The sequence below is a fragment of the Euprymna scolopes genome, chromosome 46 (genome assembly GCF_053919585.1).
Source record: "Euprymna scolopes isolate OS-2025 chromosome 46, ASM5391958v1, whole genome shotgun sequence".
Classification (NCBI taxonomy): Eukaryota; Metazoa; Mollusca; class Cephalopoda; order Sepiida; family Sepiolidae; genus Euprymna; species Euprymna scolopes.
Genome location: NC_136527.1, coordinates 217,912,519 through 217,930,498, shown reverse-complemented (window position 1 = coordinate 217,930,498; position 17,980 = coordinate 217,912,519). Strand labels below are relative to the sequence as shown.

Genomic DNA, 17,980 nt, shown 5'->3' with positions numbered 1-17,980 from the left:
TTCGTTCGCCATTAAACTGGAAAGTAAAATAAAAAAAAGAAAAAAAAAAGAGGTTCCACCGGAGAAAGCTCTCGTCTGGGCAGCGAGGTGATGAACTCCCGAAAGGAGGGGCACTATATAAAAACAAGCTGTGCTGCGAACATCTCCTAAAAAGCGGTTTCTACTCAGAATAACAGGCGGAGCAGAAAACAGAGGTGTTCTCTCTACCCAACAGGATTCGTAAAGATACCACTAGTTTGTGTTCATAAGACGGCAATGATCGCTCACAAAACTGGCATTCCTACTATCATATCGGAGGACCGTCATATATAATTGCACTACCATTTCGTATTGGAGGACGGTCATATATAATTGCACTACCATACCGTTTCGGAGTTCCTAGACAGTAGGAATAATAAAAGCGGCCTTAAAGCGGCTTGTGAGCACACAATCTAGTCGAACTCTAGTCGTCCTTAGTCGAGTCGAGGCAAGCCTGCATTACATAGTAACACGAGCACGTGTCGCCTGCTTAGAGGGTAGCCCCCTTCGGGAGATTCGAAAGCGCACCTCACAGTGGAAGAGCTTCGGAACCAATCGGACCGTACCCAGACTTGCAGCTATTTGTTAACTTGGAAGTGGAGTCAACACCCCGACACTGAGAAAAGAGCTTTCCAAAAGCTCAAAACCAGTTGCATGCAAAGTCGGGGAAACTGGGGGCAGGCTGGGGAGAACACGGGGCCTTGCAGGGAGGCCCATTTTTCTCTTTCGTTCGGTTTACATCTTTCGGGTATTGTTCTCCTTTCAGCCTGCTCCCTTCACGCCTTTTTGCTCGCCACATGCAAGCGTATAAAAAGACGACCAGATGACGGACGCAACAAACTAATGCCGACATTTTCTGGATTTGTTTTTTTGTTTTTTTTTTGCCAGAGCCCATTTAGCCGTGTAGCTGTTAAACTACAACGTTACACCCCCCTACCACGGTGAGGATAGGGTTGGACTTTAGGGGGGAAAATACACATCCAGTATTTTATCCAATAAAAGAACGGTTTATAAACTGCACAATTGTCACGGTAATTCTACAGTTTATGGACCGCCCTTAAATAATATTATATGTATGCTTTCATCTAACAAATTAAAAAAAAAGACGTTAATTTAGATTTAAATTTTAATATTTTTTTCCCAGAACAGCACGGTTTATAAACTGCACAATTGTCACGGTAATTCTATAGTTTATCGACCACCCTTAAATAATATTATATGTATGCTTTCACCTAACAAATTAAAAAAAAAAGACGTTAATTTAGATTTAAATTTAAAATATATTTTCCAGCAAAAGCACGGTTTATAAACTGCACAATTGTCACGGTAATTCTATAGTTTATCGACCACCCTTAAATAATATTATACGTATGCTTTCACCTAACAAATTTAAAAAAAAGACGTTAATTTAGATTTAAATTTTAATATTTTTTCCCCAGAACAGCACGGTTTATAAACTGCACAATTGTCACGGTAATTCTATAGTTTATCGACCGCCCTTAAATAATATTATATGTATGCTTTCACCTAACAAATTAACAAAAACAGACGTTAATTTAGATTTAAATTTTAATATTTTTTCCCAGAACAGCACGGTTTATAAACTGCACAATTGTCACGTTAATTCTATAGTTTATCGACCGTCCTTAAATAATATTATATATATACTTTCACCTAACAAATTAAAAAAAAAAGACGTTAATTTAGATTTAAATTTAAAATATATTGTCCAGCAAAAGCACGGTTTATAAACTGCACAATTGTCACGGTAATTCTATAGTTTATCGACCACCCTTAAATAATATTATATGTATGCTTTCACCTAACAAATTTTAAAAAAAGACGTTAATTTAGATTTAAACTTTAATATTTTTTTCCCAGAACAGCACGGTTTATAAACTGCACAATTGTCACGGTAATTCTATAGTTTATCGACCACCCTTAAATAATATTATATGTATGCTTTCACCTAACAAATTAAAAAAAAAGACGTTAATTTAGATTTAAATTTTAATATTTTTTCCCAGAACAGTACGGTTTATAAACTGCACAATTGTCACGGTAATTCTATAGTTTATCGACCGCCCTTAAATAATATTATATGTATGCTTTCACCTAACATATTAACAAAAACAGACGTTAATTTAGATTTAAATTTTAATATTTTTTTCCAAGAACAGCACGGTTTATAAACTGCACAATTGTCACGGTAATTCTATAGTTTATTGACCACCCTTAAATAATATTATATGTATGCTTTCACCTAACAAATTAACAAAAACAGACATTAATTTAGATTTAAATTTTAATATTTTTTCCCCAGAACAGCACGGTTTATAAACTGCACAATTGTCACGGTAATTCTATAGTTTATTGACCACCCTTAAATAATATTATATGTATGCTTTCACCTAACAAATTAAAAAAAAAAGACGTTAATTGAGATTTAAATTAAAAATATTTTTTCCAGCAAAAGCACGATTTATAAACTGCACAATTGTCACGGTAATTCTATAGTTTATTGACCGCCCTTAAATAATATTATATGTATACTTTCACCTAACAAATTAAAAAAAAAGACGTTAATTGAGATTTAAATTTTAATATTTTTCCCAGAACAGCACGGTTTATAAACTGCACAATTGTCACGGTAATTCTATAGTTTATTGACCGCCCTTAAATAATATAATATGTATACTTTCACCTAACAAATTAAAAAAACGGTAATATTTGTTGGCTGGCTTTCTAACAGTATAATAAAATATAAAAAGACGTTAAACGTTAAAATCGTGTAAACTACACAAGTGTCGAAATTTGAAAAGAAATTCGACGTGTTTATGAACTGTGCTCATACTAACAACGTTCATTTGAACACTTGTGCAGTTTACACAACTGAAATAAATGCGTCATCTACTTTGAAACGACAAGAAATACCTTTTTTTTTTTTTTTACATCAGAGAAGTAGACAGAGGAGCGGCAGGGCGGCGGCTTAGCTGGGTCGACTGGCTGGTCATCTATTCTTCTGGAACTCATCTCGCTGCCAGGGTCCAAACTGAATTTACAGCCCGTTTTAGGCCTCTTTTTATATTTCACCATCGCCGTGAAAACCGTTAACTTTTTCCGGGAAAAATCGAACAGTTCGAGTCGATGATGCAACCTTTTTACCTTTTATGGAGTTTGTGTTACCTAGCTGCCTTTTCATTGGTTGATTTAAACTTGTTTAGTTGAAGAGTGAATGTGGCGTGATATGCGCGTACGCACGCACGCACGCACACACAGAGTAATACTTTGTGTTTGTGTGTGTTGGTGCCTTTATGCGAGTGTGTGTGTGTGTGTGTATGTGTTTATGTGTTTATGTGAGTGTGTGTGCTGAGTTAAATTTGTATGTTTGTGTTAATGCAAGTGTGTGTGTATGTGGGTGTGTGCGTCGTTGGCGTTGAAGCATGTTGGAGGGGAGCGTAGACACATTCTCTGTCTCTTTCGGTCTCTCCCCCCTTTTCCCTCTCTCTCTGTCTATATATAAGGACACGGAGAAGCGCGTGCGCGAGAGCGAGCAAGCGAGCAAGAGAAAGAGAGAGAGAGAGAGAGAGAGGGAGAAAGAGAGAGAGAGAGACAGAGAGAGAGGTTAGCACCCGAAACTTTAAAAAGTTATAAAAAATTCAAAAATAATATATATATATATATATATATATATATATATATATATATATATATATATATATACATATATATATATATATATATATATATATATACATATTATAAGAAGAAATTTAGCGGGAATCTACCGCCACGTGGAAAGAAATATTTCTATCCATATATTTTGGAGAAAATCAAATTGTAGTATCTGTTTTTTTCTTTAATTAAAACTGAAAATATCACTTAAATAAACCACTCTATAGATTGATGTGATATTTGGAATATGATGTAACATTGATAAAAACAAAGTAAGGAACAGTTACGACATAGACACAAGAAAATATACGTATAATTATAATAGGAAAAAAATAAAATACTTTAAAAAGTATATGCATCTTATGCAGTTATGCTACCGTGCCGAAATAAAAACGGTATTATTTAGAAATATATTCTTTGTATTCTAACATTTTAATCAAGTTGTCGTGAAACTTGAATTTTAAATGAAAATACAAAAAAAAACAAAACAAAAAAAGGAAATGCAAACACAAAAACACGGTAGCATAAATGCATAATTACTAATTATGTCTTTCTGGCTAAACGTAGTAACCGTTTCTTTTTTCTGTATTTGGTTAAAAATTAGTACATTCTTTTATTAGATAGTTGTTTTATCAAATTGAAATCCATGTTATTAGGTTGAAATGGGCGCTTCTACACTATTGGGACGAGATTTCGGAAATCTAGGATGCGAGTTAATGCGACAGTTGATATTGAATTCGAAAGTGATTTTGAAGCCTTTAAACTGTCATTAATTAATTTCTGGCTTGATGGGCCATCTATTTTACTTCTCACGTGCGTTCGACATGAGTGGATTGAAAATGATGACGATGCAGTTAAGCAGTCCCGCCTTTTTGTGACTCTTACATACTTGGAGTCTCGATAATCGGTCAAAAATAGACAATAAAACAAAATTCTGTTAGAAACGTATTCTATAAAAGTTATCGTGACATTTATCAGGTGATTTTCTAACCGTATTTTGCTTGAGTTTCGAGTTTTGAGCTATGACCGAGCACACCATATGACTGTCAGGCGTTTTTTTCTTCTTCCAACTTAAGATTCGACACTAATTTTATTACAAAGTAAATAAACTGTTGAAATCAGATGACACAACTAAAAACTTAACTAGGTCGGTAGAAGAGTAATTTAGGGTTTGTATTACTGTACACATAGATTCGAAAAAGTTGTCAAAAAACAAATATATAACAAATAAATGTTATCAAAGGCAAGATAAGTTACTTTTCTACCTAACTGGATATGTTTTTAGTGTTTTTATTCAATGTAACATGTTCATTCAGCTCGAAAAACATGCAGTGTTTATCGATGTATTGGAAAATTCAAAATGGCGCCCGACTGTCTGTTTAACACGGTAAGTTTGGGAAAAGATGTTATAAATAATAAACTAGACAAAATACTATTAAAAAACAACCGAATATATGTCAACTTATGTCACGGTAACATATATTGAGCGAATTTCTAACAGTATTTTGTCTAGTTTATTATTTATAATACCTTTTCCCAAACTTCCCCTTTCCGAGAGAGAGTCGGCCGCCATTTTGAATTTTCCAATACATCGGTAAACACTGCATGTTTTTCGAGCTGAATAAACATGTTACATTGAATAAAAACACAAAAAATATATCCAGTTAGGTAGAAAAGTAACTTATCTTGCCTTTGATAACATTTATTTGTTATATATTTGTTCTTTGACAACTTTTTCGAATCTATGTGTACAGTAATACAAACCCGTAATTTACCTTTGCTAACATTTATTTGTTATATATTTCTTTGATGGCCACGTTTTCGTTTTGTTGTCTTTAACTGCTGCGAAATATTCGCCGTGGAATTTCCGCGGGTCCCCTTAGTTAATGCGAATTATTTTAAAAGGTCAGAGAGAAACAGACGTGCTGTTGGCGCCGTCGGCAGCTGCGGTGGGGCGACATCCTTTACTGTTTCCATTCGCACGTCGTCGTTCCTGCTTTATGTCTTTCGTTGACGAGCACAAAGGAGCCATAATGATTTGAAACTTTAATGTATTTTTTTTTGTTATTTTCATGTGAAGAAAACCCAACTTTCCAAAAAGGGGTATTTTGAATTGGAATGAAACTAAAAACGATTTCTCCTCCGCCTCTTTTTTTTTATACTGCGATAGAATAAAACAGATACTACACATTGAATTATTTGCTAATAATTAAAAAAAATATATATTTTCGTTAACAGATACTATACATTGATCGTTTTTTTATTTGATTTGATGTTTTTTATTTTTATTTATTTTTATTTTTTATTTATCTTATTTTTATTTATTTTTATTTAACATTTGATGTTTTTTTATTAACTTGTTAGGTTAAAGTACGGAATAGTTACAAAACACCCTCCTCTCCCCATTTTAAGAACAACTTCCGGAATACCCCCTCCAATCTCTCCATGTTAAGAACGGCTTTCTTGGGAGTGTTTTTTTTTTCAGAAAGCCGTTCTTATCATGGAGAGATTGGAGGTGTTAATACTACGCTGGGACAGCTTGTAAAATAAAAAATATCAAAGAAAACTTCTGCAATATTTTGGAGTAAAATTTTCAAGTTAAATTCAATTTTATCCTATCTTTTGCTTATTAAATTATTGGATGAAAGTACAGAATAGTTAACATGCCCCTCTCTACATTAAGAATGGCTTTCTTAACTTTTAAGGTAATGATTTCTTAAAAAATTACAATTTAATAACGAAAAATAAGTTTATTTTTACGACCTACCCCAGCGTAGCATAAACACCCCAACCCGAAAAGTCTTAGTAAAGAGAGAGGCAGGTAGAAGGAGGGGGGGGGATTGAAGGGCAGGAGAATTGGCAAGTGTCAAACGAAGTTAAAATAAATCCATTTCGTTAACAAACTTTCAAATTCGATTGACACTTATGACACCCACCCTTCCCACCTCATGACAGCTTTTAACCGAAAGTTGATTTGTGTTGGTGTGTAGTTGTGTGTACGTGTGTGTCTGTGTATGTGTATGTTTATGCGAGTGTGTGTGTTTATGAAAGGGTGTGTGTATGTGTGGGTTTATGAATTTATATTTAAAAAATACAAACAATGATATGTCGAAAACTATTTGTCTGTGCTAATTTTCCTTGCGATATTCGTTTTCAGCATACCTTATCAAACTGAGGGTTGTCACTTTAATATGCCGCATGTTTAAACATGTTCGCCAGTGATTTATATTTCACAATACACGCATTAATAAAACTAGCTCCAAAACTATTTGTCTGTGCTAATTTTCCTTGCGATATTCGTTTTCAGCATACCTGAAACAACTAAGGGTTGGCCCCTTTCATATGCCGCCTGTTCAAACATGGTCGTCAGGAATTTACATTTCACAATACATGCATTAATAAAACTAGCTCCAAAACTATTTGTCTCTGCTAATTTTCCTTGCGATATTCGTTTTCAGCATACCTGAACAAACTAAGGGTTGGCCCCTTTCATATGCCGCCTGTTCAAACATGGTCGCCAGGGATTTACATTTCACAATACACGCATTAATAAAACTAGCTCCAAAACTAGTAGTCTGTCTGTCTGTCTCTGCTAATTTTCCTTGTGATATTCGTTTTCAGCATACCTGAACAAACTGAGGGTTGGCCCCTTTCATAGTCCGCATGTTTAAACATGGTCGCCAGTGGTTTGCATTTCAAAATACATGCATTAATAAAACTAGCTCCAAAACTATTTGTATGTGCTAATTTTCCTTGCGATATTCGTTTTCAGCATACCTGAACAAACTGAGGGTTGCCCCATTTCATATGCCGCCTGTTCAAACATGGTCGCCAGTGATCTACATTTCAAAGTACACGCATTAACTAAAACTAGCTCCAAAACTGGTAGTCTGTCTGTGCTAATTTTACTTGCGATATTCGTTTTCAGCATAACTGAATAAATTGAGGGTTGGCCACTTTCATATGCCGCCTGTTCAAACATGGTCGCCAGTGATTTACATTTCAAAATACACGCATTAATAAAACTAGCCCAAAATCTATTTGTCTCTGCTAATTTTCCTTGCGATATTCGTTTTCAGCATACCTGAACAAACTGAGGGTTGGCCCCTTTCATATGCCGCCTGTTCAAACATGGTCGCCAGTGATTTACATTTCACAATACGCGCATTAATAAAACTAGCTCCAAAACTATTTGTCTCTGCTAATTTTCCTTGTGATATTCGTTTTCAGCATACCTGAACAAACTGAACAGTACGAGTTTTCCGGGTACGGTTATTCCGGAGACGAGTTTTCCTGAACAAGTTTTCCGGACACTGGTATGAATGCTATAGGTTCATCAGAGCACATCCCATTAAAGTACTTGTAAACAGGGATACAACACTGAGGCGATGGGACAGACTTTGGAGATTGACCTATAGCACGCACGGGGCCTATTAGATTAGATACTCTTTCTTTTGTTGTTTTTGTGCTCAACGATAAAAACTGACTTCTTCATTTGTGTTTGCTTCTCATTTTCGCTTTTGCTCTGATAAGAGTTTCGCTAATGTGAAAAAGAAAACATGTTCGAACGTTTTCTGACATTTATTGGATGTGTTGCTACCAGTATTTTGCTTAATTTTCGAGTTTGGAGCGATTATCGAGTCTCACAAGATGTCTGTAAAATATCAGACATTTATTTATTGTTCTAACTTAAAACTGTGCGCTACTTTTGTTTGTGTTAAATAAACGTTTTAAAATAAGTTAAAACAACAACAATGTGATCTAGGTAGGTAGAAGGGTAACTTATCTTGCCATTGGTAACATTCATTTTCTTATATATTTATTTGTTCACTACTTTTTCGTTTTGTTCTTATTGAATGCGAAATATTCGCCGTGGAATTTCCACGGGTCACGATTATTTCGTTTTATTAATCTTAAGTTTCATAGAATAAAAAGTTCAGACACAACTTTGTGGAGCCATTTTGAATCGATTTCATTTAACCTCTGTTTGACCCCGGCACGGGCAGTGCAGAGAACACGATCCTTTCTCTCCTTCCCCCACTTTCTCTCTTCTTTAGCTTGCTGACATGCGATATGCTTATGTGTGCGTGCGTGCGTGCGTGCGTTTCACCAAAATTTAAAAAAATAAAAACTTTTTTCCCGACCGGCCGGATTAGGGTTGTGAGGTGTGGTTAGAGTTTATGAAAATAAATGTTAGCAATAAAAACTTTTTAAAACCAAGTTAGAAAAAGAAAACAATTTACTTCCCCACCAAATTATCGTATTATTGGAGGCCCCGATTCTTCTTTTTTTTAGGCGATGTAATAAACCATGTTTTTGAGCAGGGTTTCCTCCTCTCTTTATTTTGGTTTGTATATTTTTCATGTTGCAAAAATGCTTCCGAGAGATCTTTTTAGGATTCTAAAGGTTTGCATAGCCGAAAACTTATAAAAGTCGTCATTTAAAAGAGAATTGCGGAGGTGGACCTAATCTAAAAAAATACCATTTTTTTAAAACTTTTTTTTGTCCAAAGAAACATTTGCAACCGACATTTCCAGAAAAACGGGATTTAAACTGCATTTAAACTTTAATAGCTGGAAAGATGGTGGGATCCTTCTACTGCTTCAGAAGATATCTCACTACTGATGCAATTCTCTATCTATATAAAAGCCAAGTACGTCCAAGGATGGAATACTGCTGCCATATCTGGGCAGGAGCTGCTAAAAACAGCCTATCTTGCCTTGACAGAGTACAAAATAGACTTCATGGCTTAGTGGGGGATGCCCTTTTCTCTACCCTGCAGCCTCTCTCCCACAGAAGAGACGTTGCAAGCCTATCCTTGTTTTATCGTTATTTTCATGGCAAGTGCTCGTCTGAACTCCAATCTCTGGTCCCCCCTCGCCAATCTTTCACAAAAAACACCCGTCTAGCTGAATCAACTGTGAAAAATTTCCCCCACTCTATATCTGTGCCTAAATCAAAACGTGGATTCCATGAACAAAGCTTCTTTCTTAGGACTGCACGCATGTGGAACTCTGTTCCGTCTGCCTGCTTCCCTCCGGACTAAAACTTGGATGTCTTCAAGTCCAATGTAAACAAATTCCTAATGAACTGCCCCCTTAATTAAACACTTCATCAAATCTCCACACTAACGTAATGTACTTGCAATAACCCTTATCCCTGAGTGGCTTCCGGGCCTTGATAAGTGGTGATCACTGTGTGAAAAAAAAAAATATAGCAGCATTAAGAATTGATTGTATAATTTTAAAAATTGAATTTAAAAACGTTCTTGTTTACTTTTCCATGTTAAAGCTTAACCATATTACTTTTCATGCTCGCATTTTTCTATTGTAATCCATGATTTTTTCAGTCTTCCAATAAATTCCCTTGTTTTTTGTTTAAGTTCAGTCTTATTTTTTTGCCCCCATAAACACATATGTAATAACAATGTACGCCACTCATCTGCTTTAATAAAATCCCCCCCCCATAATTATCTTAAGGCAACCATTCGCCCATGTATGGAGTACTGTTGTCACATCTGGGCTGGTGCATCTGCTGCTTGTCTCTCACTTCTTGGAAGGATTCAAAAGAGAGTCGCAAACCTGATAGGTCCTGAACTGTCATCTGGGCTTCAACCTCTGTCCCATCGACGAGATGTTGCATCCCTCTGCCTGTTCTACAAATACTTTAATGGTGAATGCTCTGACGAACTGCAAACACTTGTACCTCCCCGACGTAACTACCCCCGACAAACCCGACAAGCTACTAAGTCTCATCCCTTTACAGTAGAGATCCCTAGGTGCAAGAAAGCCTTTTACTCCAATAGTTTCTTCCCCAGAACTGCAGGTCTTTGGAACTCCCTTCCGGGAGTCTGCTTTCCCAACTGCAATGATATGCAGAAGTTCAAGTGTAATGTTAACAAACATCTTTCTACTCTTCTCCCTTCATAATGACCCCGCTAATTAATTCCCTAATAGTAGCCCCCTGCTTCAAAGTCGCACTGTGCCTTGTTTGGGGTGAAAATTGAATAAAAAAAAAAATTTAAAAAAAACAACTTTTTTTTATTACCTTTTAACCCCAAACAAAACACATTGCCACTTTGGTGTAGGGGCTACTATCAGGGGCAACAACTACTAAGGTACTATGTAGGGATTTGAGCAGCAAGATGTCATTTTTTTTTTCTTTTCATGCTTTCATTCTCTGTTTCACTTGTTATTTCTCTTTTCAAGAGCAGTGAATTAATAGCAACAATAGTCGCTGAAGCGACGTGGTTGCTATGGAAACCAGTCATAAAAAGCATCGCTCACCTCCTTACATAATTTTACGATTTTGAACACCAGTAAATTCATCGTAGCTTGTAGTTCGTCAGAGCATTCATTGTCGATGTGACAGAGGCTGAAGTTTAGATGACAGTTCAGGACCTATCAGGTTGGCGACTCTCTTTTGAACCCTGTCCAGGAGCGAGAGACAAGCAGCAGATGCACCAGCCCAGATGTAACAACAATACTCCATACATGGGTGAATGATGGCCTTATAGAGGTACAGGATACTTTCAGGTGTAAGTAGTTTTTAGCATGGTAGAAAGAGCCCACCTTCTTTGCAGCAGCCTTGGCAATGCTCTCAATGTATCTATTCCAGTTCATGTTCCCTGTAAACGTTAGGCCGATAAGTTTAAAAGATGTACTTTCAGATAAAGAGTCTTTGGCCATTGCTATTGGTGGTAGAGAAGGTTTCTTGTAATTATTGAAGGAAACAAGTTTAACCTTTGCAGCATTGAATGTGACCACCCAGACGAGAGCCATCCATCACAATTGATGCCAGATGGGGATCAGAGCATTGATGATGTAAGGATAGGAGTTCGGTTTTGGATGCATTAAAGGTAACCATCCACATCTTCCCCCACTGAACCACGCACTCGAGATCAGAGGAGAGAGAATCAGAGAGAACTTTGTCATTTACAGCCTTTGATGTGTTGTCGTAGATGGTCGTGTCATCAGCATAGATGTCAACGAAGGATTTAAGTATGTGTTTAGGGAGGTCATTGATGTAGATCAGGAAGAGAGTTGGCCCTAGGATTGACCCCTGAGGGACTCCAGCATTTATATTGCAGGCCTCCAATTTTGTCCATTGTCGAATTTTTAAGTTATAAATTTATTATATTTTTTACTAGAATATCTTGTCCTTTTCCAGTTTTAAAAACTCGTCCTTTACTTTTCCATGTTTAAGCTTAACCATATTACTTTTCATGCGGCGTCTGCGGGGCGGCGTTCTCTGACAACGGTCCGCTTAAGCGTCACATGCGAAAACACACTAAAGAAAAGCCGTACTCGTGCGGCGTCTGCGCATCGGCGTTCTCCCGATACTCGCACCTAAAGACACACATGCGCATACACACTGGTGAGAAACCGTATGCATGCGGGATCTGCGGGTTAGGATTCTCGCAGCGGTGCAATCTGAATGTGCATATGCGATCGCATGTCGAAGAAGAACAAGCCGAAAAAAATCAAAAGCAAAAAGACGAGACATCACAACATAGTAAAAAGCCTAAAAAAGAGACATCAGATTTAGGAAGGGAACAAAATAAAAAACTTAAAAAAGAGACATGATCTCCGAGAACTTACTGAAGTAAAATAGAATACAAGATCAGGAAGGAGACCTTTGGTCTCTGTGAATTTACTGAACTAAAATGGATTAAAATATTTGGGTTTGTATTACTGTACACATAGATTCGAAAAAGTTGTCAAAAAACAAATATAGAACAAATAAATGTTACCAAAGGCAAGATAAGTTACTTTTCTACCTAACTGGATATATTTTTTGTGTTTTTATTCAGTGTAACATGTTTATTCAGCTCGAAAAACATGCAATGTTTACCGATGTATTGGAAAATTCAAAATGGCAGCCGACTGTCTCTCGGAGAGGGTACGTTTGGGAAAAGGTATTATAAATAATAAACTAGACAAAATACTGTTAGAAAACAACCGAATACATGTCAACTTATGTCACGGTAACATATATTGAGCGAATATTTCTAACAGTATTTTGTCTAGTTTATTATTTATAATACCTTTTCCCAAACGTACCCTCTCCGAGAGACAGTCGGCTGCCATTTTGAATTTTCCAATACATCGGTAAACATTGCATGTTTTTCGAGCTGAATAAACATGTTACACTGAATAAAAACACAAAAAATATATCCAGTTAGGTAGAAAAGTAACTTATCTTGCCTTTGATAACATTTATTTGTTCTATATTTGTTTTTTGACAACTTTTTCGAATCTATGTGTACAGTAATACAAACCCAAATATTTCGTTCGAAATGAATCGATCGCATATTAAGGAATGTGCGGGAAAAAAAATAACAAGCAAAAAAAAAGAGATATCAACGTTAAGAACAGAACAAGAACCTAAAAAAACAGACATTGTAAAATAATTTATGCGTCGATTCGTTATTGTACGAGTATCAAGAAGAGGGCCCTTGATCTCTGAAAATTTCTTCATTGATACGAAATAGGAACATGTCGAAAGAAGATGCGGAAAAAAATAAAGTGACATCAGGACGAAATAAAAAATGAACTTATTTCAAACTTGAAAATTAATTTAAATAAAAATTATTATTTCTAACTTTAAAAGTGCAAGATGTAGATCCTATGTATTATCCTCAGTATTAAATCAAGGTAAAAATTTGAAAATTATTTTAAATAAAAATTCTTATTTTTAACTTGAAAAATTACAAGTAGTAGACCCTATGTATTACGCTTAGAATTCAATCAAGGTATAAATTCTTAACTTGTAAAATTAATTTATATAAAATTCTTATTTCTAACTTTAGAATTACAAGCTGTCGGCCCTGTATATTAGGCTCAGCATTCAAGCAAGATAATTATTCCTGACTTTAAAGTTTTGAGCTGTAAACTCTACGTATTCACACTTGTTATTCTGCCTCAAGGTAAAAATTTGAAAATTATTTTAAATACAGATTCTCATTAATTATTTTAAAATTACAAATAGCAGACCCTATGTATTGAGCTAAGCATTCAATTAAGATTCTTATTCCGAAATTGAAAATTAATTTAAATAAAGATTCTTATTTCTAACTTTAAAATTCCAAGCTGTAGAACCTTTATATGATCTAATATTTATCTCCGCTCTTTGCTATGTTTTCGTTCCAATTTCAGGTTTATTAGGTGTCAGCATTCAAGCAAGATAAGTATTCCTGACTTGAAAATTAATTTAAATAAAAATTTGTACTTCGGACTTTAAAAATTACAAGCTGTCGGCCCATTGAATTATGCTCAGAATTCAATCAAGTTAAAAACTTGAAAATTAATTTAAATAAAAATTCTCATTTCTTATTGGCCTGTATTGGGAGGGAGATGAGCGATCACCTGAATTCTTAAATACAGAGCATACTGATGAGATTTTCCAGGATGACGGGAAGCAATTCTCCTTAAGACAACGTTTAAACAGTTTTGTAAGTATGAACACTAGTTCTGGTTGAAGATTTTTGCATACTGTAATTGGAATACCGTTAGGGCCGGTTGCTTTACTGGAATCAAGGTGTTATATAGTGGTTTCATTAAGAGTCTTAGAGAGAGACTATTATAAGTGATGCTTTTTCTTGTGAGAGTTCTTATTAGTAATGATATGTGTCTTAGTGAGAGTTCTTGTCTTATTACATATGATGGTGTATCTTAGAGAGAGAGATGTTGTTGTAATGACATTTTATAACACAGACATATAATAACGATACAATTTACCTTTTTGTAGAAATCACAACACAAAGATGAGCTTTATCCAAAACACATGGTGAATTTATTTAATACGACCGGTCGGGATTTCCTCATTAAGAACTCAAAGTTTCACATCTTAGTTTCTGAAGTGACGTCTCGCTTCAGACGTCCGCCTGTCTGTCTCCCCTGACTGTCTCTCCTGACTGTCTCTCTGACTGTCTCTCTGACTGTCTCTCCACCAACTATATTGAGAACTCCATGCATCCCGGCCACGTGAGCAAAATTCACGTGTCTCAACATGCGCGACTTTGCACGTTTTCGACATTGATTTCCCAATAACCTATTTTCCTTGTTTGTTTCCACAAAGGAATTTAACCTACATATCTAATTTATTTAACCCATATTTTATTATCCACATTCTTTTAACAATTGAATAGTTTATTTATTATTTATTTCATCCGAATTAACATTTTACTGGACATTCCATTTAAACCTATTGTTCTTTAAAACTTATGTCCAGGGTTCGATTTCTGCTTTCTCTTATTTCCATTTTAACTAATCTCTCTATTTTTATACTTACATGAACAGGGGACAGCCCTTATCATGTAACAAAGGTTTCTGATTAGCTTGGCAACATCACGTACAGATATTTGTATATCACATAGCGTGTTTTCTGATACAGGAGGAAATATTGGGGGTTGGCGGCCTTTGGCACAAAGGGTAACATTTCTCTATAATTTATGTGCCCTGAATGCAGGTTTTAATAGTTAAAATAATTTAGCTAATGGTGTTAGTTAAAAGTTAGGTTGAGTAGTCAATCAGGATATTCATTTTTATTTCTAACTTAAAAAATTACCAGCAGTAGATACTATGTATTTGTTGAGCATCCAATCAAGATATTTATTTTTATTTCTAACTTAAAAAATTACAAGCAGTAGATACTATGTATTTGTTGAGCATCCAATCAAGATATTTATTTTTATTTCTAACTTAACAAATTACAAGCAGTAGATACTATGTATTTGTTGAGCATCCAATCAAGATATTTATTTTTATTTCTAACTTAAAAAATTACAAGCAGTAGATACTATGTATTTGTTGAGCATCCAATCAAGATATTTATTTTTATTTCTAACTTAACAAATTACAAGCAGTAGATACTATGTATTTGTTGAGCATCCAATCAAGATATTTATTTTTATTTCTAACTTAAAAAATTACAAGCAGTAGATACTATGTATTTGTTGAGCATCCAATCAAGATATTTATTTTTATTTCTAACTTAAAAAATTACAAGCAGTAGATACTATGTATTTGTTGAGCATCCAATCAAGATATTTATTTTTATTTCTAACTTAACAAATTACAAGCAGTAGATACTATGTATTTGTTGAGCATCCAATCAAGATATTTATTTTTAGTTCTAACTTATAAAATTACAAGCAGTAGATACTATGTATTTACTGAGCATCCAATCAAGATATTTATTTTTATTTCTAACTTAAAAAATTACAAGCAGTAGATACTATGTATTTGTTGAGCATCCAATCAAGATATTCATTTTTATTTCTAACTTAAAAAATTACAAGCAGTAGATACTATGTATTTGTTGAGCATCCAATCAAGATATTTATTTTTATTTCTAACTTAAAAAATTATAAGCAGTAGATACTATGTATTTGTTGAGCATCCAATCAAGATATTTATTTTTATTTCTAACTTATAAAATTACAAGCAGTAGATACTATGTATTTGTTGAGCATCCAATCAAGATATTTATTTTTATTTCTAACTTATAAAATTACAAGCAGTAGATACTATGTATTTGTTGAGCATCCAATCAAGATATTTATTTTTATTTATAACTTAAAAAAATATAAGCAGTAGATACTATGTATTTGTTGAGCATCCAATCAAGATATTTATTTTTATTTCTAACTTATAAAATTACAAGCAGTAGATACTATGTATTTGTTGAGCATCCAATCAAGATATTCATTTTTATTTCTAACTTATAAAATTACAAGCAGTAGATACTATGTATTTGTTGAGCATCCAATCAAGATATTTATTTTTATTTCTAACTTAAAAAATTATAAGCAGTAGATACTATGTATTTGTTGAGCATCCAATCAAGATATTTATTTTTATTTCTAACTTAAAACATTATAAGCAGTAGATACTATGTATTTGTTGAGCATCCAATCAAGATATTTATTTTTATTTCTAACTTAAAAAATTACAAGCAGTAGATACTATGTATTTGTTGAGCATCCAATCAAGATATTTATTTTTATTTCTAACTTATAAAATTACAAGCAGTAGATACTATGTATTTGTTGAGCATCCAATCAAGATATTTATTTTTATTTCTAACTTATAAAATTACAAGCAGTAGATACTATGTATTTGTTGAGCATCCAATCAAGATATTCATTTTTATTTCTAACTTATAAAATTACAAGCAGTAGATACTATGTATTTGTTGAGCATCCAATCAAGATATTTATTTTTATTTCTGACTTAAAAAATTACAAGCAGTAGATACTATGTATTTGTTGAGCATCCAATCAAGATATTTATTTTTATTTCTAACTTAAAAAATTACAAGCAGTAGATACTATGTATTTGTTGAGCATCCAATCAAGATATTTATTTTTATTTCTAACTTATAAAATTACAAGCAGTAGATACTATGTATTTGTTGAGCATCCAATCAAGATATTCATTTTTATTTCTAACTTAAAAAATTACAAGCAGTAGATACTATGTATTTGTTGAGCATCCAATCAAGATATTTATTTTTATTTCTAACTTATAAAATTACAAGCAGTAGATACTATGTATTTGTTGAGCATCCAATCAAAATATTTATTTTTATTTCTAACTTATAAAATTACAAGCAGTAGATACTATGTATTTGTTGAGCATCCAATCAAAATATTTATTTTTATTTCTAACTTAACAAATTACAAGCAGTAGATACTATGTATTTGTTGAGCATCCAATCAAGATATTTATTTTTATTTCTAACTTATAAAATTACAAGCAGTAGATACTATGTATTTGTTGAGCATCCAATCAAGATATTTATTTTTATTTCTTACTTAAAAAATTACAAGCAGTAGATACTATGTATTTGTTCAGCATCCAATCAAGATATTCATTTTTATGTCTAACTTAAAAAATTACAAGCAGTAGATACTATGTATTTGTTGAGCATCCAATCAAGATATTTATTTTTATTTCTAACTTAAAAAATTACAAGCAGTAGCAGTCCAAACAAGAGGGGATGTGGATATAGGTAGATGAGAATCCTATAGACCAATGCAAGTCAACGTGTATTCAATTGAAAATTTCTAAGTCCAAACAAGAGGGGATGTGGATATAGGTAGATGAGAATCCTATAGACCAATGCAAGTCAACGTGTATACAATTGAAAATTTCTAAGTCCAAACAACAGGGGATGTGGATATAGGTAGATGAGAATCCTATAGACCAATGCAAGTCAACGTGTATACAATTGAAAATTTCTAAGTCCAAACAAGAGGGGATGTGGATATAGGTAGATCAGA

At 33.9% G+C, this 17,980-nt stretch overlaps 1 protein-coding gene across 1 annotated transcript in view; it reads left to right on the top strand.

Moving 5' to 3' along the window:
• The window catches only part of LOC145270363 (uncharacterized), a 31,623-nt gene extending 19,186 nt beyond the window's left edge, over nucleotides 1-12,437 (top strand). The window contains exon 2 of the mRNA XM_080126012.1: nucleotides 11,920-12,437. Coding sequence (XP_079982138.1) covers nucleotides 11,920-12,278 — 359 coding nt within the window. The 3' untranslated portion in view covers nucleotides 12,279-12,437. The remainder of the gene's footprint in view (nucleotides 1-11,919) is intronic.
• The last annotated feature ends 5,543 nt before the right edge of the window (nucleotides 12,438-17,980 follow it).